The sequence below is a fragment of the Sander lucioperca genome, chromosome 21 (genome assembly GCF_008315115.2).
Source record: "Sander lucioperca isolate FBNREF2018 chromosome 21, SLUC_FBN_1.2, whole genome shotgun sequence".
Classification (NCBI taxonomy): domain Eukaryota; kingdom Metazoa; phylum Chordata; class Actinopteri; order Perciformes; family Percidae; genus Sander; species Sander lucioperca.
This window is the reverse complement of record NC_050193.1, coordinates 8582608-8607411: the sequence shown is the minus strand read 5'-3', so window position 1 is coordinate 8607411 and position 24804 is coordinate 8582608. Positions and strand designations below refer to the sequence as shown.

General features: G+C 41.4%; 2 protein-coding genes and 1 long non-coding RNA gene across 3 annotated transcripts; 1 reads left to right on the top strand and 2 right to left on the bottom strand.

Annotated features, from left to right (window-relative positions):
* Position 1: 1 nt before the first annotated feature.
* On the top strand, positions 2-24804 carry LOC116059376. The gene is made up of 4 exons (XR_004107292.2): positions 2-248; positions 1408-1474; positions 20834-20893; positions 24717-24804. It is a non-coding gene; the product is annotated as an uncharacterized LOC116059376 (long non-coding RNA).
* On the bottom strand, positions 522-3489 carry LOC116059371 (myeloid-associated differentiation marker-like protein 2). The gene has a single exon (XM_031312407.2). It carries the CDS (start codon positions 2600-2602, stop codon positions 1691-1693), a length of 912 nt encoding a protein of 303 aa, XP_031168267.1. The 5' UTR covers positions 2603-3489; the 3' UTR covers positions 522-1690.
* Positions 5447-12804, bottom strand: notum1a (notum, palmitoleoyl-protein carboxylesterase a). The gene is made up of 11 exons (XM_031312395.2): positions 12164-12804; positions 9115-9167; positions 8892-8987; positions 8490-8550; positions 8346-8404; positions 8147-8249; positions 7834-8025; positions 7606-7703; positions 7339-7486; positions 7193-7240; positions 5447-7077 (listed from the first exon to the last, which is right to left on the bottom strand). Exons 1-11 carry the CDS (start codon positions 12490-12492, stop codon positions 6774-6776), a joined length of 1491 nt encoding a protein of 496 aa, XP_031168255.1. The 5' UTR covers positions 12493-12804; the 3' UTR covers positions 5447-6773.

The window sequence follows — 24804 nt, the reverse complement described above, 5'->3', positions numbered from 1 at the left end:
ATGTTTGGGGAAACACGTAGCCTACGTTTGACCAATCGCAGCGGTGTTGGTAATAACTTTGGGCGAGTTCTGTAAAGCCGAAAAGCTAGTTGCATCAGGTTGTGTCGTGGGGGAGAAACCGTTGATGAGGAGGATGCCAGAACTGGTGCTACTACTGTCAGAAAGCATGAAGGCAGAGACTGTTTCCTGGGAGACAGAAAATTCAGCCTGACCCAGAAACCAACCTATAGCCTAGTTAGCAGCCTAGAGTAAAATAGGCCTACATTTTCGGTTTGTATCTTCAGTGCTTCCATTAACTAGTTTAATATGTATCATGCTTATTTATGTCAACCAAATACAGAAGCAGAGTATAGTGATAACATCGGCACAACTTCACCTACTTCCAAGGTGCATGGAGAAGGGGAAAAAGTCTGAAGAGGTAAAACTCTCGTATTATGTACATCCATGGCCCATGGTAAAACACAACAACACTGCAACACTTGTACAGAACTATTTTATTGTAGACCAACGCATTTCGGCGTTTGGCCTTCACCAAGGTCAACACATTACAACAAAGAACATTTAAATAAGGTATGAAGCAAACGGAATACACTTGATATTGATAAGAAAAGCCTGTCCTTTTGTGTGTAATCCTAGGAATCTGACAAAATGCCTTTCAGGAAACTTTTCTAACACTGTAGCCTAGACAACAACATGATTTATAAATGACTAGTGCACTATCAAATACTGAAATATCAAGGTAATTTGATTTAATCAGGCTATGAATCAAATATACTTCAGCAATCAACTTGACCAATTTTGATTTGAACATTTGCCAATATACAAATGAGATTTATGATGTCACTGTGTAAATCTTTCTTTTGAAAGTTGAGAGTGAAGGTTCACATATCAATTAAAACCTAGCGTTACTTCATACAAAGCAAAGGGTACAGAAATCAAAAAGACTAACAAAACATACTGTTAAATCTTTTGTTAAACATGGCACATATCAGAAATATAGCAAAATAATTGATATTCCACTACATGATTGTGTTTATACCAAATAAAATACTGTGATACTGTCAAAGTTTTGCCATTAAAAAAATCATATATCTAATACATTTAACATTCAATGGATGGCAGGAAAATCCTAATGAACTTCAATATTACTATGTTTTTATATTATTATTACATAGCCTATATAAGAACAAGATGTGGGGGAAAAAACAGCAAAATGGCAGGAAAGCCGAAACCAAGTGCATACTGTGTAGACTTAACATATGCTATTCATCGCTATGATATATCTTCATCCATTTTAGTGTTTACATCCATTTTAATACATATACTAATACATAAATAAATTGCCTTTGTACTCTGACTGACATAACACTGTTTTGATATTCTAAACATTATCCCATACTCCCATAGGTCCGTTCTGCAGGCAACCACCAAAGGAATCTGGAGCAGAGGGATGTCACCTGGCAGTCTCTTCCTGGTAGGTCACTGCAGAACTGGGGAAAGGCGTTTTAAGTTTGTAGAATAGGGTAATCCTGTCAGTTTTATAAAAGAATAGGTGATGAATACTGATATTAGATGGATCCAAGGGAATGAGTCCTTCACAGAGACCTGACTGTGTAGAGCATTATGGATGTGGCCTCAAAGATTCTTTATTTGTCTTTAAATCTAAACAGTCTTTAGAGGGCTACATTTTTCACACAGCAGAGCTGGAGACAAAGCGAATCCTCTGAGAGTAAACAAGGTCTACAAAATATAGGATCATGTTGACGTTGGTGAACACGGCCACCACTAGCTTACTGTCCCATGGACATTCTCCACGTGGGCAGTCCTCAGGACGAGTAGTGTTGCCATACTTTTTGTCAAAGCTGAAGATGGGCCAGATCAGTGCTGTACTGAGGTAAAGAATCACAGCGAAGAAGGTGTAGACAACCACAAACCGGTCAAAGGGGAACCGCAGGGCAGAGGTCCTACCAGAAACTGTCAGTATGACCACTATCACAGTGATAGAGAAGCACAGGCTGTACACCACCACGCAGTACTGGGTGGCAATGTAGAGGGTGTACTCACTGTCATTAGCCAAGGCCCCGAAAATAATGCAGGCCACAAAAGCCTGGACCACCTTGAGTAGACCGGACACAGTGGCCATGTAACCCACCACAGCTCCCGGCTTGGCTCGAGTTAGGAACACCTCAGCACCGTAGGGAAAGCAGCAGACACTGGAGCAGACAGTGACAGCAATGCGGTACATTTGGACTTCACAGCCCTCATCAGGGCACTCTGTTTGGAGGAAGTAAACAGGGTAGACCACAGAGGCAGTGATGTACATGAGTGTTGCCAGCATGGCAAAGGCCACAGTGAAGTTATCCCAGGAAATGGGCATGCATGTGTGGAGCCGCGTGATGTCCAAGGTGAACACAATCAGTGTGACAGCAAAGCAGAAGCACCACACGAACATGCAGAAATGTCCGTAGGAGGCGCTGTAGCCTGCGCTGTGGGACACAAGGGCCATTATGGTGCAACCGAGTAGCAGTTGGCACATTCGGGCTGCACCTAAAGGTGACAGCACAGCTTCTTTGTTGAGGTAGTGTCCTCCGTGAGAATCCATGGTGCGTGTTGTCTCCCTGCAGCAGCAGTTTTTTTGTTGAGATTATTGACGTCCTGTTCTCTGTCTTGGTGTCCTTGTGGCCGACTTTTTTTTCCGTCACAGACCTCACCCTCTCCTTGGTTGCCTTTTATAGATTGTCCTTAATTACAAATGTCTGTAATTCTTCCCTGAGCTTGCTTTGTAATTATAGCAGTGTGCTTAAGATCAAGTTACATTTATACACTGTTATGTAGAAGTTTGTACAGTAGCTTGTAATAGTAAATGATATTTAATTAGACCTTTAAATAAGACATATTTTGAATTTTTATTTTGTGTCTGAAGTATTTTCTCTACTTGTCTGCACAAGTCTATAAACTATGCATACAGAGTAACATTTCTGTAAATCATATAACACTACAGTATCAGTCCTTTTATAGTGTTTTAAAAATGGTTTAGAGATTAAGAATTGTATACTGTTCTTACTTAAAGCTGTAGTGTACAGTATGTCCTCAGAAATCTTGGTTTTCGCTTGCTTACTGTCTTCAATTACCGAGTTGTCCAGTGTATCAAAAAGTTGAAAGTTGAGTTAGGTCCTCTAAAAGTCAAATCCAGAGATCAAGAACAGAACAGGTGGACTAGTTTGTTGTCCTCTCAGCCAAGTTCCATTACACAGTGACTTGATCCTTGTAATTTCTTCACTGTAGGCCCTTAACTGCCCGTCAAAATCACTCAAAAATATTGGCTCTGTCTCTTGCTCTTTGTCTTGCTGTTTCTGTCTCCTTTTGCCTTTTGGATTTGGTCTCCCACTCTTTCTTACTCACAAAAGACACACCCTTCCTCCTGTGTGTGTTAGTGTGCACTCAGTGGATTGCGAGGGGTGGTTGTTTAAATGAAAGTTTGTGCCGAGCCAAGGGTTACAGGCCTTGCCAGCTCTATAAATAGGGGGTCTATATTCCACAGAGGGGTGGGAGGCTACATGTGGCAGGCAGTATGGGAGTCGTATTTCTAGGGTGCACCCAGAGAGGCTGAGTCAGAGCACCCTCAGTAAGAAACTGGCATTTATACATGGTATAATGACAGGGAGGGAGGCTAAGACTTCCATTAGAGGCAGAAATTACATACATGTCCAGAGGGATGATTATGCATGAGTGATTGCAGATTTGAGCGATGTATGTTGGGAAGTGGAAATAAATTAGTAGTTACTTAAAATACTTTAACCTGTGATATTAGTATGCTGTGATTTGAAGTCTGGTACATTTCAGCTAAATCTTTTTTTCACTAATTTGCTGTATGTGGGTATGGTGGGATTCAGATTGGAAGAGAGAAGAAGACAATTTCCCAATGAGTATATTGACTCTGCCTTTTTAAAAGGGGCTGGATAACAGAAAACAACTTCCTACCTGTCCCATGTCCTGCTTTTTATGGCCTGCCCAAACTACAAAATCCATTAATAAGCACCTTATGTCTTTGCCCCATCCTATGCCTGTCTTGCTATGGATCTATGAGAAGTGAAATTCATTCATAATTCACTCAAAACACATTATTGTTTTGTGAAAAAGATACATTTATGATATCATGGTCATATGGAGAGGTAGGAGAGCTGATTGGTTTGATGAAATATATACATTTCAGTGCTAAACTCTATTATAGTAAATCAAGTGTGGCATTTGGACATTGGCTATGGATCCATTATCCAATACATTTAAAATCCTCATTGAACCAATTATCCAATGCCAATTGTGTTTTGCCTCATGCCTTTGTCTATTTTGACTCTGATGAAGACACAGCAGGGTGGAAATGTCTTTTCTTCAAGTCCCCCTTTGCCCTCGGAACTTAATTATCTTTCAGCATTATGTTTGGCACACCGTCCATCTTTGGTCACCTAAAATGAAACCTACCTAGATCTGCAACAAACGAAAGGTTAATCTGTGTGTAATGATGGCTGTGGCTCAGTAGGTAGAGCAAGTCTTGTACTAATTGCAGGGCTCACTGCTCAATCTCCGGCTCCTCCTGACCACATGTCGAAATGTCCTTGAGCAAGAAAATGAACCCCAATTACCCCCAATGGTTAGGCCAGTGCCTTGCATCGACATGTGAGTGTGTCAATAGTTTATTGAAAGGCAAATTGTAAAGCAACTTGGATAAATCACTGCAGTCCTTTAATCATAAAAACAGTGAGTGCACCAAATAAAAGACTATGCTGAATAAGGGTCACAAAACATGGACTTGCTTTAGCCAGTGCATATTAGATCTTTGATGTTAGAAGATGTTTTGTAGACTTCTTATTTTAAGAATGAGATTATCAGTTTATCATGTAATTTCCTATTAGTTATGGGTAATTTTCAATAAAAATGCCAACATTTCTACCTGTCACTTTACCCACTCTGAAATATGTTCCTGTTTTTGGAGATTGACCACATTTCTGTTTGTGTACACTAAGCCTCATCTATTATCAGATATGTCAAAAATGGCGACTGTTTTGTGAGCCTGAGGGAGCTGTTGATCTTATCTCCTGCTAAAGGTTTTTCTGAGGCGAGTGTAAAATGGGATGATACCTATTTTACTACTACTACTACTACTACTACTACCACCACTATTATTACTACTACTACTACTACTAATACTAATAATAATAATAATAATAATAATAATAATAATAATAACAAGACTGCACGGCCATTTTTACCTTGTAGTATATGTAATATGTCTTTTCTTTTATGTCTGTTACAAAGACATGCAATCAACACAAAGAGAAAAACAGCAATGTATTTACAATTTACAAAGAATCACTTCTCTGTGAAAATAGCACTTATAAATATGATTTACATAACAAAATAAATATGTAAATTACCAATGTAGCTTGAGTTTTTTTCTGTTAAAAAATATGTTACAGAATAAAATTACAATTAGTAATACCTTTCCTTCTCTGGTATAATGCGAAATAGAGGTCCTTTAAAAACATAATTTTTAAAGACATCATTACATACAACATTGTCATTATATTAAAAAGTGATCTCTATTATGAAATATAAGAAGGGAGTTACAATAGCGAACACTTGAAAGGACCTGTACAAATACTCAAAAAAATACACAATACAGGATATTTGTCTCCCTTTAAATGTTCATTGCATTGATATGAGAAATGCAGGACTATTGACCTAATTTCGGGTTTTAACAGTCCTCTAGTGATGATGTGGCCTGTGAGAAAGAGGTATAGACTAGATGTAATGGCACTGTGGTGTTTGTATAGTTACTGATAAACCGTCAAAGTGTTTCGAGGTCCACTTTAGTACCACAATCAGCACCAGCAAACGACTAAACCGGGCATCGTGGCATCATCACTGCTGTCCAAACCACTAGATTTCAACACTATCAAGTATGAGTTCCCTTTTCTCTAAACCCAAGATAATCACAACAATAATATGAAGTGTGGAGCATTGTCTGTCTTTTATTTCTTTTTGGCTACTTTCATTTGCAAGGAATAACATCCAATATTTGCAGCTTTATTTTCAGTAGCCTAACTAATCCAACCTGATTTTATACTACAAGCTGATTAGAGGAGTATTGGTGTCAGTTGTCTCTCTTTATCGTTCTTGCCATTATTTTAGAGATGAATACAACATTTTCTTTCTGATCCAGTGCTTTTCTCACCTGGTCATATGTACATGTCTCTCCCTTGATGTAAGTTTTTGTGTGATAAGAAACTATAAAACAGTTTAACCAAAATTATACCCTTATATACTCTATAGTGACTACTTAACAAAGACAGCATCCTTACGTCATTGTAGTGTGTTTTCTTCTTTAACAATGACAATATATAATCTATATGGAAGGATGAAAATAGTATACAAAACAAAACATCAATGAGCATCCTTAAAACTGGATTACATTTGTGATATTTTTTCTTTTACAAAGCAAAAGATAATTTAAATGGAGAGTAGCAGAGAGTTGTGCCTTGTCGTGGTGGCGTGTTGCCCCTGTACTTTACCCGTTGTTAGGAAAGGGATTGTGGGACAAATCTAAGCCCCCTGTGTTTGACTGAGGCTTAGACTAAAGTAAACAGGAGTAGACAGATGAAGTTAGAATGGTTGTGAAGGTGGAGTTGGAGGTATCAGGCATGGAAGACTGGTCAAAGAGACCAGCCAGTCCTGCTTGGGCTTAGCTTGTTGATACTGTGTGCATGTGTGTCCCTCTAGCTGCCGCTGCTAAGCATGCCCAGTAGCTTGCTGGGGTCCATGCCCTGCTGCTGGGCCATCTTCTGCACATCAAAGCCCATGTGCATGAGGAACTGAATGACGTTCATCTCTTGTCCTGTGAACTGGTCTCGGATTGTGGGGCAGGTGGGGTTGCAGTGTGGCCAAGGGCAGCTGTCGATCAGATGTACGGGGCAGCCTTTGGGTGGCGCCTTGTTGTTCCTGTTGTCGTTGAGGCTGCGGTCCCAGCAGTGCAGAGCTCGTGGCAAGGAGGTGCCTTTAACCTGCACGTCAATCCAGTAACTACAACACAAGAGGGCGCTGTCAGCTCACAGGTAGAAAGTCTCAAACACAAAGTTTAGTGTCCCCTGATAATGATACACTGGAAATGGGGCTTTAAAAAATAAATCATACTCACTTTCTGGTGATAACTTCATGTGATAGGCAAGCTGGAGCAAACATAGCTCTGAAAATAGAAATTAAAAAAACCCACATAAACCAATTTGAATCCATGCAAAAATCCTACGTAAATTATCTTCCTAAATTGCAGGGACATTGCCTTACGGGACATCTTTGAGTGTGTTCCTCAGCTCAATGCCCAGGTTTTGGATGTAGCGCCACTGGCCTTCCTGCACAGGCTGGCCTGTTAGCTGGATGTTGTCCACTGTCAACTGGGCCTCATCAAACAGCCACTGGACAACAAACACAGGGCCTGCACAGGTAGAACGAAAGAACAAGATTAATACAGTGCATATAGTATATATCTACTCATGTGCCACGCAGGTATTTTGGGCTTGCATGTACAGTAGGTGCATCTGACCCCAAACTCACTTTTTATTGATGGGAAGACTCTATATCCAAAGAAACAGTTCCACTCCTCTCCTTCATGGGTTTGCCTGCACCTCTCTGGTACCACTCCTCCCCAGTACCTGATGGGGCAGATGAAAAGGACAGATGGGACACAATATCTATATTAGCAACCTGATGAACTTGTCAATATACTAAAATAAGTCTCGCAAAATCTGGTTCCTTTATGATAATATCCACTGCCTCCCATACTTGATGCCTCTCTTGATGGTCTCAGTGGGGGCACAGCTGACAGCATCCACGCAGTCCGTGCAGTGATACTGCTTGTTGTCCAGGAACCAGCCGGAATCAGACAGGCCTCGCACTTGTATCCCAGTGTGGCCCAGTCCCTCCAGCAGCTCCGCCACATGGTCCACGTTGAGAAGGACCCCAGTACCACCCGCACTGCACAAATAAATATGGCATATTCTTATTAATACCTATACAGGAATATGTATGAAATGTTGATTTTGAAATGAGATTTTGAATTTGAAATCACAAGCAAAATGTTCACACATGAACATACCTGCTTCCTGCTAAAAGGAGGACTTTTGCGTTGTCCAGACCTTTGTTCAGCAGGTCCTTCACAACCTCCTGAATAATCAGTGAGCCCATGAAGGCATATCCACCTACACACAACACAAAGGGAATAGCACTGTAGAATAACACTTTTCTTAAAGAGGGTTACATATTACGTTTGTTTTGATGATTCAGTAATGTCTTACTCTGCTCTGTTTTGGCTATAGAGCCGCTCCACACATCGCTGGAGCAGTACGGGATGAACCTGCACAACCCACATCAAGTTAAAGTTGCTAGCCATGATTAAAAATTGAACTTCAATAAACACAAACAAATGTGAGTCAACTTACACCATGTTAGCATTCCACCAGTGAGGGTTTTCCTCAGGCAGCGGAGACAGGATCCCCGTGCCTGCAGAGACAGATCAACATGTATCATTAGCCATCCTGGCACTCCCAGACACATCCTCTTCTTCCTCATCATCATTACCACGTGGATTACAGTTATTATTCTGCAATGAGAGAGGGAGGCCTCTCTTTTCCTACATTAGCGGGCGCCAGGTAGCCCTACACCGCAGCTACATTATGACGGGGTGACAGATGCACCTGATCCTTTTAATTACTGAGGCATTACAGTGGGGTCTGGCTACTTTTTTCACCCTGTTAGGGGTCAGGATTTGCTACAGGCCACAGGTGAATTAACATTGGTGCTTATGAGAGCGTAGTGAACTACACAGACTAGCTGAGGCTGACCTGTTTTAGTTTGGGGCCACTTGGATGAGCTCATCAATCTCCTCATGGTTTCATATCTGCTGTCACAGTTCTCCTTGTTGAAACAGTACCAGCCGCCTGGACATAGATACACAAAAAAGCAAAACATGGAGAATGTATCACACACATTGTATACAAGTATTCATCATTCTTAATTTGGGCATGAATGGAGAAACATAATGAAATGCGTTAAATTAATACTGACCCTCTAAGAATATCAACCACCGTCTGCTGCCTCGAGATTCTTTCAGGTAGTACCTACAAGAGACCGAAGAATATCAAATCAACACATCATAGCAGACGTGTCAATAACGCTTGAACATACCGTATGTGAATATGATTCTGTATTCCTCAAGGTTTATTTTACACCGCCTGCATAACAATACATCTAAACAACAGATAGATACAACCACATTCCACAATTGTGATAGGGTGCTCTTTCTTCAGAAGGATGAGATAAACCCGGAAAAGTAATACCCTCGCTGTTTCTACCATCAGTGACGTTATCCAAGCATGAAATATAAACACATACGACATCATCACTTTAATCCAAACAAGGATGTCCTGTCACTTTGTTGATTGCTATCTCTGAAAGGTGACAAGACAACAGCAAAAATGAAATTCCACCAACACAAATTCAACGAGTACACAGGAGAGAACAATGAGGTCGTGTATAGTTTGAACTTAGGAAACTGATACAGTGAGATAAACCGTCCCCTGTCCTGTTTGTACTGTAGATGCTAGGTGATAGTGTTCCTCATGTGTAATGCAGAAAGAATAGGTAATGTACCATCATAGTCTCATCCCGCTGAGCTTATCATTCGCCAACACACACGACATGGATAAATTGTAGGCTACGGCCCATAGGAATGATATGATAAGAGATGTAACACAACATTTGACGTGTTTAGATGTCTACACACAGTATGTCTTTTATATATAGGACCCATATATGTCAAAGTAAATGCCCCATAAATGCACCCTGGGTAAGATGAAGTGAATTTGTTTGTGCCAGGCTAAGATTTAAAAAAGAATGCATGCTAGAATATAAGAAGTGTGCTGTATGTTGTCAGCCCAGAAGAGGGCAATGCTATCATGATTCTCCCATGCTGCTGGATGTCCTCATGTCAGACGCATCAATAACTTTTTTTCAACAGGATTTTTCTTTATTCTTTCATCACCAAACTTGGTATGTTAAGTAGCTTTAGCCACATAATTAATAAGAAGCTTCAAATGTGCTTATGTGATGCTGATATATATATATAATTATTTTTTTCAATCAGTATCCACCCGACTTTACCAATGACAAAACTCAAGGGATTGCCAAAAACACTTCAGTGACTTTGAAGAAAACAAACTTGGCTGTAGCTCTGAGCTTTTTGCTCAGACTCTGAATCATACTTTGGCTGCAGTTAATGTCTTGTACTATTATTGTAAGCCACAGTCAATGATGTAGACTGAGGACAGTGCACTCTACCTCCAAACAATAAAGTGAAGGCGGGCTTGGCATGCTGAACGAGTCAAGGGGGAAAAGGCGCTACATCAACCCACTCACGCTAACAAGTGCAACTCACACAGTTCCACCTTCCTGTCTAGTGAATGATTGTACTCATCTTTGTTTAACGGGAACTGTAACTGTACCCTTTTATATAGCTGATGGATTAGCATCTCAACTGAGAACAGCCACAGTAGTGAATGAAATGACCATCTGCCAGTAACTGTCCCCTGCATCTCTAAAGAGCTAAGAGCTTTACCGCGCTAACAGACAGCTCTCTCCACCAGGCACTTTGGGGTTTTACAGGAATTAGACAGGATAGTAAATCCATAAAGAGACATAGAAAAACCCATTTCAGTCAAGTCTACCCATCACTGAACTGGTCCCAGATCTTATACACGGACAGTCTTTACAGCCTCCTGATATGGAAAGGACAACATTAACAGTACAGCATTTTTATAATACTGGCAAATAATAATGACTACACAACATGATAATGATTCAACTGTGCTTTTCAATATTTTTGCTATGTTACCAGTAAATTAGGGGCATGAAATCATAATAGGAAGCTTGTATGATATTTAAAGACTTTATTCTTGTGATGCAGAATAATGTGTTTGAGACGCAAGTGAAATCCACGTTCCTTGGGCTGTGGCTTTTAAAGACAATTATCATGTAAACCCATGTAGAATATGAAAAATTACCACTTTCACAAATTCTATATACACCTGCCATCACTCAATTATCAGTATTATATGTACAAGAATCAGTTTAACCTACAGTGCTCAATTTGACTCCCTGCAAATGGAGCATTAGAGAGAGTCTATATGACTGGGCATTGTTTGTGTATTATAAAATATAAGAGGCAGGGGATCTGTCTGATATTAATATGCTTTTAGTACCATGGCTTATCCTGCTTTAGTAGAGAAACCATAGAGGCTGTCTTACTGCCAAATGGATTTTCTGCTTAACAACATTGTCAACAGTTGATATCAAGGCAAATAAATGTAGTGATCCATTGTTTACCTCATGGACCATAGACTGAAAATAAGTTTACCAAAAACTACTACGAGCCACTGACAGCAAATTGTACACGTTTGCAGTTACAGTAGCCAAGTAGAAAACACATAGGGCCTACTGTTAAACGGCTGTAAAATCACAATTCCGCAGTGTGCGCACTGGATGCCATCATCAGAGAGAGACGGGCAGAAAGAAAGATGGGCGGGGGTCTGAAAACTTAAATCTAAACTTTCTGCAGAGCAAATGCTGCATTCTAATTTGAAGCAAAGGAAATGAAGCATAGGCCATGTGGCTATCCGCAAATTTCACGCTTCGCTGAAGCAAAGCAGCTGTTTATCTCATACCGTTATTCTGTCCTAGTGGCCTACATAGCTCTCTTTTGGAAGAAAACAAATAGATATTTTGTTTATATTTTTCATTTATACATTTTTTATTTATTGTTATTAGGTATCGAAAACAAATTTGAACATTTGCAATAAACCATCACGGATAAGGAGAACTTTCTTTTGGCGCACTCCGCTGAGACGAACAGTTTTGCCCTCAGGCCAGATAAACGTGGGTTACTTCGGGTAGCAGGATGACCAGCAGGACGGGCTGCGCCCTGCTGAAGCACATAACAATTCCTACTAGCTCCAGGGTGCACTGCTGCACAGTTGACCCTACTCTGACCTGCCGTTGATCCAATCACATGGGAATCATGATTTATCACGCTGCGTGTGTATTCTCAGTTGGTACATACCCCGCAGGACTTCCGTCGTTGCAGGTGACTGATGTATTCTCCAAAAAGTTCAGCTTCATGTCGTGGTCGAGCCTCTGTGCCGAGCACGGATAGAGGGACTGCGCAAGGTTCTTCACTTGTGTCATGAAGTTATCCATGTTCTCCTCCACGGCGGTGAAATCCAGAGGGAAGCTCTCCGTGGTGTCACCCCGATCCGCCCGGTATGTGGGAGGAGGTGATGAGCGTCGTGGTTGTGGGTTGCGGCCACCCCGGAACCTCCGTGCGCAAAGAGCTCCGGACTGCATCAGTACCAGCACCAACACTGAAGAAACCATTCTGATCGCTGTCATTTTATCCCGGTCTTAGATGTCCTTCCTCAAAATGCAAAGTCTCGTCATGGAAACATAAACTTTTACTGATGGAGCTGATAAAAGAAACGACAATTACGCACGGTTTAAACAGCACAACAACTCTTGTCACACGCTCCCAGAAACGCTTAAATTTAATGTTAACTATATTTAAATTCTTTTTAGATCAATCGCAGACATTCGCTGAATTCTTTGGATATATTTCAAACTTTCAAAGAGTGCGCCTGTGCCTATTTATCTAGTACTACTCACGCACTGCTGGACCAAGCGCACAAGCTTGAACGACAACACTCGTGCCATGCTCGTGTATTTTATTCAAACTTTCCCCCCTTGTGTGTCTGTCCAGCCAATCGCAGGAGCGGGGCAGGACTCAGTGCATGATCAAGCGTGGCAGACTACCCCCCTTTTTAATTTATAGAGGAAAAAATGTCCATGCGTTGGTTCTTTTGATCCGCGATGTTTTATTTGATGTGGTGGCTTTTATTGGCCTTGAAATGCCCATTTCCCATTCCACCACAAATTTATAAAGTGAGAATATGCATCTTGTTACACACTTGCCTGAAAAGCAAGTGGAGAAAAAAACAAAACAAGATAAAAACTCAGAGTTCCAACAATACTTAACCAGGGAATTACATTTTGATATCAAATGTAATGTATGGGAAACCTATTATTGGTAATCATTTTATTTCACTTTTTTTTACAGCAAATAAAGTACAATATTGTTTCGAGAGTATCATCCTCCACCTTTCACATAAAAACACACACACATACCTCCTTTTAAGACTCTCTTCCAGTTCTGACTAGTTGAATTGCTCATGTTTTCTTTAGGTTAGAAAAGGGACTTGGACTTTTTTTTTTAATCCAGACTGGGCCTCCAGAGATCAAAGCAACCATCATTCTTTCTTCCCCCTCTCCTCGCCTCCTCCCTCGCACTTCAGTCTCTTCCAAACTTTCCTGGTCTACTGTATATTTTAAGTCGAGCAGAGCATCCTGATGGGAAGCCAGCTTTTTTTAACAGAAATGCCTCGTTGCGGTTGAGGTAGGCTTCCCTCGAACAACCTCTCATTTTAAGGACACATTTAAGTTCAAGTGTAGCTCACAGTGATTACATAAGAATAGCAGTGATTATTCATCACGGTGACACTTCATAGTGACTTTTGTCTTTGATTGAGCTCATTCTTCCTATGTGAAACAGACTGCCATTGTAATTCAGTTTAGTTGTAAAGGACTGGGCAATGAAAGTCACCTGTACATATATGAAAACAACAAGCTGCTATCTTGAGAGCAGTTTAAGGGGATAATTCTCAGCTTGTTGTCATGTCAACACTGCCTATGGTAAAGTTGCTGTGAAACACAGACTAGAGTAGCTTATTGATAATGTCTTGTATCAGCTTTGGCAGTGAGATTGGAAAGAGTTCAGGGGCCACATATTTGGGCACTGAGAGCCCTATTTTTCAGATATTATTACGTTACATTACAATTCATTTAGCTGACGCTTTTATCCAAAGCGACTTCGAATAAATGCATTCAACCACGAAGGTGCAAACTCAAACAGCAAGAATCAAGTATATCAAATGTTGTTTTTGTGAGAACCAATGACTGACACCTTCATTGTAGTCCGAGGTCAGTTGGACACTTTAATCTTCGGGGAGTGTTACTTTTACAAAGTTGTATCTGTAAAAAGGTCTAAATATGTTGATAGAAACTGAGCCAGAAAGAACAAATTTGGCCATTTTTGATGATGCTCACGTACGTCCTGAGCACAACAACATAACTGTCGAAACTGCTTCACATCCTCTAAGAAAAAGAACCTCCCGTGGTTAATCAGTGTGCTTAAAGGGTGTCGAACGGTTCTGAGCCAGGTAAGATAGATTTGAAGTCACCAGCAGGACTGATGGTATTCATTGGGAACTTCAAACAGATGCTTGTATAGATTAAAACATGTGGTAGGGCCCAGGCGGGGAGGCTGTGTCACAGATTGAGTCTAGTCACTTTGACCTGTATACCTCCCTGTTTTATCACACGTCATCCCCAAAAATGTAACCCTTAAATCACTCGCAGATGGACGCTGGCCTCTGACACACACGCTACCATGAAGAGATGCCCCGGCGGTGTGTGGAAACGTCCTCTGACCCAAGCGAGTGAGAAGTGTGAGCCACAGATGCTTGCGCTTCGAGTGATCTGAACGTGTAGATTCTATGTTGAATTTCCCTAACGGTATGAGGGTTGGAGACATAAACGCTGGTTAGCTTTGCTACTGTTGGCGCACAGTGGTTTGTTCTCTACTGTGCACCTTGTTTGAACTCAAAGTGCTAAGCCTTTCTGGCTTTCACTGGTAATTCTCTCTCTCCCTTTTTCTTTGCCTCCCATCGTCTGCGTGTAGCGTAGACACAAATTTAACCATGCAAGTCTGAATGGATTAATCCTAGAATTAGGTCATTTGAAAATGACCCAGCTGTTCTGATGGCAGTCCCTCAGAAGTGCCCCCGTAGCCCCCACCCAGACTCCAGGCCTCCTGTGAAAGTCAAAGCCTGTCTTTCATCTCCGATCAGTTGCATGTGCCCTCACAGATCCACAGGTTTTACTGCTTAAGTCTGGGCTGGCAGCATTGATCATGTGACCGTTGCCTGCCTGGCGTTTAGACACATCACAGCTCTGTGAGCGTTCTCTCTGTCCGCACAGCCTGCTAGTTCTGCTCACACATCCCCATCATCTGTCTCCCCGTGCCTCTTAGTTTTGATTTGCACATGCTGTTGTTGAGGGTCCATCCGTGATCATCAAATCCTGCTAGTTGGAACTGTTAGGTCAGGTTACATCAAAGAGATCAGGAGGGATCAGCCTCTTGAAAGGGACAGGCTCTGGCTCACATCATCAGAAACAGGTGGAGGTCCTCATTGGAAGAACAAAGGAGAGATCACCATCTATAAAACCTTTATATTTCATAGAAGAGTTTCTTTAAATTGCCACCCTCTCCTATACAGAGCGCTAGCACTAGTCAGCACCAGCATAAAACATATGATATCAGGTTAGGGATTGTGGGACTCAACCGCAGCACTAAATCCCATGAAGGTCACCAAACAGCAAAGCCTGAGACTTAGTGGTATTATGCCACAAAGTGTTTAAGTGTGGAAATCTGCTAAAAGCCGTGACGAAAAGCAAACTGGAAATGTATGGAATACGACTCAGGTGTTACATATTAGTTGAAAAGATGTTGAAACCTTCAGAGGTTATGTGTATATTGGAACACCAGACATTGACATATTATCTATTGGTTTTCATAGGAGTAGAGTCACTATACTGCACTTAAAAAAATAAAAATATTGTAGATATTATTCATGAAAATATAGAGATTTTTGCTTGCATTATTTTAATTTTATTTAATAACAAGTTGATCTGACTGTAATGTTAGAGATCGTTTTAGGCTATCCACCCCTGTGAAAACACTTCAGCTTCTGTTCTGTGTCACCTTGAGGCAAAGCTCCGGAAACAGGTCCCCTTAATTTCATGTTCAAACTATTGTTTAAAACCCAAAACAAACATGTAAAGAGGTTTCGGGTGTTAACGCACTGCAGAGTTCCTTTCATGTGCCCCCCACCACATGTTCCTGATATTACCCAGAGAATCGGTAAACAACCTTGATCCTGACTTAAGTCAAGAGGTGCCATCTAAGATGTGGATGTAAATGGGGAGTAAGAGAGAGTAAGAGAGGCAGGAGACATCTGTCGAGCAGGCTCTCATTTCGTAAGAGGAGACCCGCTATTGGTTACAGATGAATCTCTGTTTGATAAAAATGAACTATTTCAAGATAGGTTTGCATTAGGGGTCTCTCTGGCTACAAGGGGTAATCAAATAGTTCAGCTGACAGGTCAGCTGTTTGTTGTTGATCTTTCATCCTAATGATGGTCACAAAATAGCTGCTATTGCCTGTAAACAGTTCTGTCACATCATTCATACTAAGCAAGATGGATGGTTAGTGTGTCTGGGTGGGGGTGCATGCATGTGTGCCTGCATGTGTGTAGGAACTTGTTGTCGTACAGGAGGATGAGTCAGGTGGAGGTACCGGTGCGTCAGTGTGCACCCTTCCTCCAGAGGAGTTTTCCATTCATGCCTCGAACCTGAATCACCCTTTGCAATGCCCTCTGCCAGGTAGCGACAGAGGAGGAAGCAGGGACCAATTACCATTCAAAACCTGCTATTATTATCATCTGAGAGGCGGCAGCCATCCTTCCCCTGCGCTTATTCTCATCTCCACCGAGACAGAAGAAGAATCAGGCCCTTTTGTCTCGGAAATGTTTATTTATGCCACAGATTTGCCAAAGGACATGGAAAAGCCCTCATTACAGGTCATGACAGTAGAGCCACAACATATGATTCATCTTCTGTCCTTTAACCTGGGAGTCTTCATGGGGAAATTCTTTTGAAGTCCACACCCTGCTGTAAAACATGGTCATTATTCAATTATGTGAGAGCTGTATTTGAAACTGTTTTCAGACTGTAGACCTTAAAGAACCTACATAGGAAGAGTTAAGGATTACCATTATTTTTTTTTATTATTTATAAGATTTCTGAAGAATAAGTACAAAAAAGAAGGAGTTGTTGACATGCAACGTAAATCTGATGTTCGGTCCAAACTCTTGGCACCAGTTTTTCAGACGGGGATTAAGACTAGTCCCAGACTGAAGGCAAAACTCACTGGAAATATCCACTGAAAAGCGCTGTAGTCTCGGACTAGACTTAATCCCTCTCCAGGAACTCGGCCCACAATGTTGTGAGTACACGGTATGTGCTTCCATCTACCGAGTCACTGGGACACTATTAGCGCATGGTATGTGCCCCATTATTTTTGACACTCTTTTAACGCCGAGCAGCCGTTTTCTTTTATCCTCTCAGCAAGAAGATGAGGCTACTGTAATCAAAGAAGACAATGATCAGTGCCAGCCTCTTGGCCTGGCCTGATACCTGCTTTGATGTCATATTTTGGTGTATAGCGGGCTGTGGCCCATGCCAAAGAGCACCCATAGTCGCCAACTGTCTGACAGGCTGCCTTTCATCAGAATGACATCACTCAGCTACTTGATTACTTTCCACAGGCTCTTCCAGGCCTGGGAATTTTTTTCCCCAGGAATCTGAAATCATCATCCCACGCCTTTACACCCTTAGTCTCAAAATAAAAGAAAAACACATCTGAGACACACATAGGCTTGTATGGCATACATACAGTATTTATATTCAAAACTGTCAGTACACTAACTGTTAATACTTTGAGATATTGCCTCAAGATTTTGTTAGGCGTTGTTCTGCAAGAGGCATTTCTGGAGACAAGTTTGCTTTTTTTTGAAGATTATTTAATACAGTGTACTTTGTGAAGCTAGTGAAACCAGATGGAGCTCAATAAATATTAATAGGAAACACAAAGACATTCAATGAAACATTGAAAATAAAAACAAGTGTACACACTGCAATCGTTTAACTGCAACATTCCCCCCTCCCTTGATTTTCCCTCCATGGGGGAGAGAGAAGTGATAAATTACAAGGTAGAATCTTAAGTGTTTGCTTTTGGAGGAAACTGAAGAAACTGCCATGTAAGGTAGATATTTTTATCCAACTTCTCTGGAGTGCAGCCTTGCCTCTCTGCCCAGCGCAGGCTTCACAGGACCGCTTTTTGTCTTCACCTGCAGGTCAGGAGCAGACGGTCACTCCCCCCCACATCATACAAACTCTCCAGTAGATGCCCTGAGGATCAAGAGGTGTATGTGGGCCCCTGACCATCCTCTGACTGGAACCTAGAGTTTAGGATTTTCAAAAGGATTAGAGAGTGTGTTTGTTTATTCTCAGCAGAAAGGATGTAGAGAATGACGGTACATAACTCATGTGGCTGCGCTGCTCTTTGATGTATTCAGATGCATATCCTCTCACAAACACCATTCTGTATAATTATCATCGTGTGATCTAATTAGAAACACTGACTGAGATACATTGAAGTGAATTTAACCAAGTACTACTTAAGTACCACCTAAGCCATTAAAATCTGGGTGTCTTCCCTTAAATATCTCTTCTTTGCTCATGAGGTCACCTGTGGTCGGCCAGTGGAAACTCAAAACAAGGTAACATATCTGTTTGGGAATATACAGCACCCACTTCCCTTTCTCCTGTGGCAGGAAGAAGGTGGTCAAATGTGGGAAGAACAAGGTGTTACTCAGGCTTTACTCACAAAGGGTGCAAGAAGAGCCTTCACCGGGACACATCATCTTGTTTTTGTGATGACTAATAAGCAGATTGCTACCAGCACCTTTCGCTATGTCTATCTGGTTTTGATCTGTTAATAATAATAAATAAATCACTGGCATCATGGGAAAGGGGCTCCTTTTGGACACTCCCTGAAGGCCTAAAATGCAAGGCAATAAATGGGAACTACAGTATGTATATATTATTAGTCAATCTATAAGTAATTCCAATTTTTTTCTTCACTGTAGGTCTGTAAACTGAGAAGAACTAAATACCATCAAGTAATCTTCTTAAAGTGAGGACTACAAAAACAATTAAGCCAGGAGAATAAAACCAAATTCCAAGTGAATGCCCTCACATCTGGAGAACAGGTGTAGGCCTTACTCACATGTGTCAGAACTTTCTCCTTAATTTACTTATTTAAGAGTACACAAAAGCGAGAGTGAAGCGGTTTGTGGATCTCTAGATTTGATACGGACAGGATTCAAGTCTTAGGGAACCCAAAAGGCATGGTTATCCCTCTAAAATAAAAGCATGGCGGGCAGGTAGAGGAGAGAACAACTGTAACTTGTCTGAAGCGTAACCTGTTCTCCGGCCCTCACTTTGAAACCAGATGAAGATCGGCTGCGGCCCTGAAGTCATTACACCTTCAAAGGTAATTAACACATGGCTTTTGTTTGGGCCCGATGAGCCCCAGATTATGTAGGTACAGATGGTCAGGGGGGCGAACGACAGATACCAAGAGCAAGGTGTGCTTGAATGTGCTTTCATGTCAGCAGGAAGTGCTTGACCCCTGGCCCCCTCCTGACCTCAAATCTAGGCTGTCAACGCCACTTCCTTGAGTGCCCAGTAAAGATTAACACGTGGACAGAGACAGGGGGCCTTTGGACCCCTGCGCGATGAGCAAGAGGACTCAGCTGGCATCTCTGCCCTGCAACACCTTTTGCCAGTTATGCTAATATATGGTTACATAAGATCAAAGGCTTGTTTTTTAACTGAGGTCTTGTGTAATGAAATTGCAACATTATTTGGCGGATACTGTAAGAGTGTTGGAGATGAAAATCAGAAAGTTGTTTCTTAATGTTCGTCACCATCAGCAGGTTTGTTTCTGCTCTGCTTTGTTTTGACCCTCTGTTTCACTTTGTGCTAAAAACTGCCACCTGGCGTATATCTCGAGGTGGTAAATAGCAGCACTTCCTCCTTTTTCCATCAAAGGGAAGGGTTTTTTTTCGCCTTGACCTTGGAGCCACTTTACCCCCCAACTCCTCTGATCTCTCTCCCAGTACAGATACTACAGAGACACTGTGTAGCATCATGTGTAGAAAGGCATTTTGAGTCGTCAATCTGAAACCACCATAGATTCCATCTGAGAGTTAGATGAGAAGATTGATGCCACTCTCATGTCTGTGTGCAAAGTGTGAAGCTACCTGTGTGCTATTTTTGGATAACATTTAGCTAAATGTTATCTAAAAATAGCAATTCACCATTTTACCGGAGGCTATGTACCAAACTATCTCTTGGCCAGGGCCAAGAGCGCCCAGTAGTTGCCTATAGCAACTCGTTCTGGCCAATAAATAGTTTGTCACATTAACAACCCCGTAAAACTATGAATTGTCATTTTTACATTGATGTTCGCTGGGTCGTAATTTGCTGGGTTATTATTTGTTTGTTTGAGTCGTTGTCAGCTTTTAATGCTTGTTGAAAAAGAATTGAAACATTCTTTCCCAGGGCTGAGTGATGCTAAACCTAGACAAATTTCTTGGACAAATGGATACTTTGATGCTAATATTACATTGTAGTATATGTCAATATGTAAATGTATTAGAAGGTGGTACTATTCAGATTCAGATAGCAGTGAATTGAACTTCACGTGTTGTTGCTCCAGATCTACATGATCTGTGCCCCATGCAGGCATCAAACACACACATGCAGAGACATACATACACATGCACAGTGATCCCTACAGTTTAATATGAATTATCTCAAGCAGACACTTGGATCTGTGGGTCAGCAGTCTGTCTCAGGAGAGTGTTTGATGATTGCGTTTTATTGTTCGAGAAGGTCAAGATCTTCAAAGCTGTCCTTCTGTTCTCCACAGGGCACCCGGGCAGCAGCTGTCGGAATACACTCGGCTTTGTGTTTTTATACGAGAGAAGAGGTAGGTCAAGCCCACTCTCACAGAAATGTTTTTACTGGGGGGTAGGCACTCAGTGGACACCATAATATTGTTGTTCTGCCCTTTTGTGCTGAGAGCGGGGAGCGTGTGAATCCTGTCGAATGGGACGTCACCTCTCCTGGGTCTGACGCTGATCAAATAGCCTTTTTGGCATGATTCAGCAGTATCCCTATGTGTGCGAATGAATGTGTATGTGTGTGAATTGTTACAGACAAAACAGACCACCACTTGGGCTTTAGATCAAATGTCGTCCCTCTTGTGCTTCTATAATGCACTGCATAAGAGCTTATACACTAAGGCAACACCAAAGTCTTGTACATCCAATGTTATTTTGACAGGTTTACACAGCACATGATCTGACCTGACTTGCTGCTCTTGTTATACCATACCAAAATACATATGGATTTTTCTTGTCATATTATTGGCGGCTCCCCTGAAACATTTCCTGGTCTTGCTGTATATATTGCTTCCAGGAATATTAATTTGTAAAATGGGCACATTTTTAAATAAGCTATTTGCTGCTACAAATAACACAAAAAAATCATTGATAATTGTGGATATTTCAGTACATAAAAGCATCTTAGTGGACAACTAAGGGTCTCTTTTAAATTATTTAATTTAACCTGACAAAAACAAAGGCTTAAGCATCTATAAATGCAGATAGGGCATAGAATTACACCTGGCACCATTTTGTCCATGTTACTTTAGAGCCCTTTAAAAAGACGTTATACCACATATTTTCCTCTTGAATCGTTCCAGCACAGAACACAGTCAATAAAAGGCCTCAGTAAGTTAAGGAAAAATGGCCACATTCAAAAAGATTGGGGTTAGAGCTTTCTTCTAGCTCCAATCCAGTGGCGAGGAAGAGCTAAGACTGACGATAGGCTGAGTGTCAGTGGTTTAGATCTGTCACAGAGTCGATGGCCCCCCATCAGATAGAAAACTCAAAGCCAACAAAGATGCTGTGATAAGACCTGGATGGTGGGGCCTGGTGTTGAATAGTTCACACACTGTTTCTCTGACCTCCTGCACTCTCCAGCTGACCACCCTGAATCGCTGACTTTTCTTATGCCCGCTGTGATGCTGCTCCACCCGCCTGCCCTTCCCTCTTGACAGGATGTCTATGAAAGACTCCCTCTCGCCCCCCTCCACCTGTTTTCACACCTAGCAAGCTGAAGAGGCTCCTTTTCATGCCGTTGCTTTGCATTTGAAGTGTCCAATTGCTGAACACATACACTCAAGACGGTCTGTGGTTTGTGCCTTTGATAGCTGGAATGCTGTTTTGGACTTTCTTACATAACTACGGGTCAAAATGCACCAAAGCCTAAGCCAATTTATTTTCCAGCTTTACAGACATGTAGAATAAGAGTGGCTTTGTATAGCTGTGCATTTCATCTGATTTATTTCCTCTTAACCTGCTGATTTTTGCTTAATTGCAACTCAACTTGAGGTGATGAAAGTAGCAGCCACCTACTCTGCTCCACAGTATAACAGTTTGTCACAACTGGTGTAGATAATTCCTCATCTACAATAACAGAGCTGTTTTATCTCCCCCCTGAGAGCCACTAACATTGAAGCCAGTTGGTTGACTCACTTTGCCAGATTTCTGCAATTCCCAACATTCCCCAGGCTTTTCAGTTTTTTTAATGCCAAGGAATAACAAAACACAGATCATGCAAGTATGACAGAAAATTTGAATCAATGTGTCTTCTTTGCAGCATCAACAGTGAAAAACACAAAGCAAAGCGGCTTGCAAGGCTTTTGTAATTTCATCAGATCTCTAGCAAAGCAGTGAACTTGATGGAGAGCAGGACACAGTAGCAGGAAGGGGTTAGTGCTCAAACAAAATGCTGTCACTTTGATCATTTCCTACTGCTCTTTGATCTTGGCACTCTTGAAAGCGCCGATAATGATGTTTAATTGATTATGTAGAATGAACAAGCATGGTTTGCTCTCATATAATTCATTCCACCCCTTTTTCGTGTGCTCTCTCCAAAAGAAGATCGCTCGCATGCCATATTGCCCCTTCCCTTTCTTCTTCTAAAACAAATAAAGACGTCAAACATCAAAGCTGTTCTTGGTTAATAAAAGAAGACCTCAAATATTTTCCATTATGTTTGACATGGTTTTGGGTTTCGCCAACCAGAGGAATAACAACAGAATAAAATTACGTTTTTTTGTTGTTGTTTTGTTGCTCTGTTACTGTGTAAAGAGGTTAAGCACACCGAACTTGAGCCTGTTCTTTGATGTCGCTGGCTCTAATTATTCAAAGGTAGTCTTTCTCTCTTCTCTCCTGAGACACAAGTCTCCCCCACCCATCTCTACAACACACTCCACTGCTCTCTCTTCTTACTGTCCCTTTCCAGCCTAATGATTATGATATCCAGAGTTTCCGGCTAAAACAACTGTCAGAGGATCACTTTCCTTTGAAGTCTATGTCAGTCAGTTGTGTTTCTGTCTTGGGCCAGAGCACTGACCCCTGAACTGCAGTGATTACTTCCGTGGCGCAGCCAAGCAGAGATAACTGTAAATGCAGGCCTTTGATATCCACTTGAGAGCAGGAGGTTGAGCATGAAGGGAAATACAATGATGGTCAGGCATCTTAGCATGTGTATGTGCACATGCTCACACACAGATAGACAGACAAGGCACCATATGGCAGAGGTCAAGGAAACATGGGTATGACTTCTGGATCAAAGCCCTAACATATATAGATATTTGAACCCAAATCAGAGAAGATTTGTGATGCTGCTAATGAAACCATCTTAAATCTTCATTCTGGTGTCAAACTTTTGTGGTGATTCAAAAAAAAACATAAGAAACCAAACTGATATTAATGGGACGTCAAATAGTTTGAAGAATAGTTTGGAAATTTGGAAAATACACTTAGTGGTTTTCAGGCTGAGAGTTAAATCAGTATATTGATACCACTCTGAAATCTGACAATAAATATGAGGCTACAGCCAGCAGCCAGTTAGCTTAGCTTAGCACAAATACTGGAAACAAGGGGAAACAGCTAGCCTGGCTCTGTCGTAACAAACAAGACCTCTAAAGCTCACCAATTAACATGTTATGTCTCTAAAAGTGACAGATTGCAGTGGTATGGGGGGTATGTCCCTAGCAACTGCTCAGAGCCATCATCAGCAAAAGTCTATGGATGTCCGTTTATCTTTGAAAGAAGTATTTAGTCAACGTGACAGTCCATTTTAGACTTAAAAATCACATCCAATGAAAGTGCACGGATAATATCCATTCTCACATGCATGACAATGTAAACAAATGTAAATATTCAAGCTGCATTTGGCTCATGAGCCAAACCTTCTGTCATAGATGATTCACTTTTTTTAAGAATGGTGTTACAAAGCTATTATAATCATGTTTTGTTTAAATCAGCCTGAGCGAGTTGATTTAAGTCTTCAGAGAACGCCATCAAAGGCCCAACTTTCTGACATCGGCATATACTATAGTCATTTCTGGAATGACTGTTGACATGTTCTACTAAACAAGACCAAAGTCGACTGCGCTCTCATGTGAGGGACAAATGAAGATGAGCAGATGAGAGTTCCTGATAGGGACTCACTCTCTCTCTTCAACCTCTGCTATAATTATGGCCTTTCTTTTTTCACTCTGTACTTCCAGTCGGCTGTGGTATTTTCTCTTTTCGTTTTTTTCTGATGCAAAAAAAATTGCCAAACGACTAGCATGCTGCTGGACTGAATGTCATGTTTGAGCTCAGAATAGTAAACACAAAGCCTTATAATTTGCAGAATGCTTTTGTCATCTTTACCTCTAATTTCTCTTTCAGCACAGAGTGACTGCCACATATGAAGAGCGGGAATCAAAGGAAGCCGTGGAATGCGTTGGGGTAAAAATGAACACAAGAATGAATGACG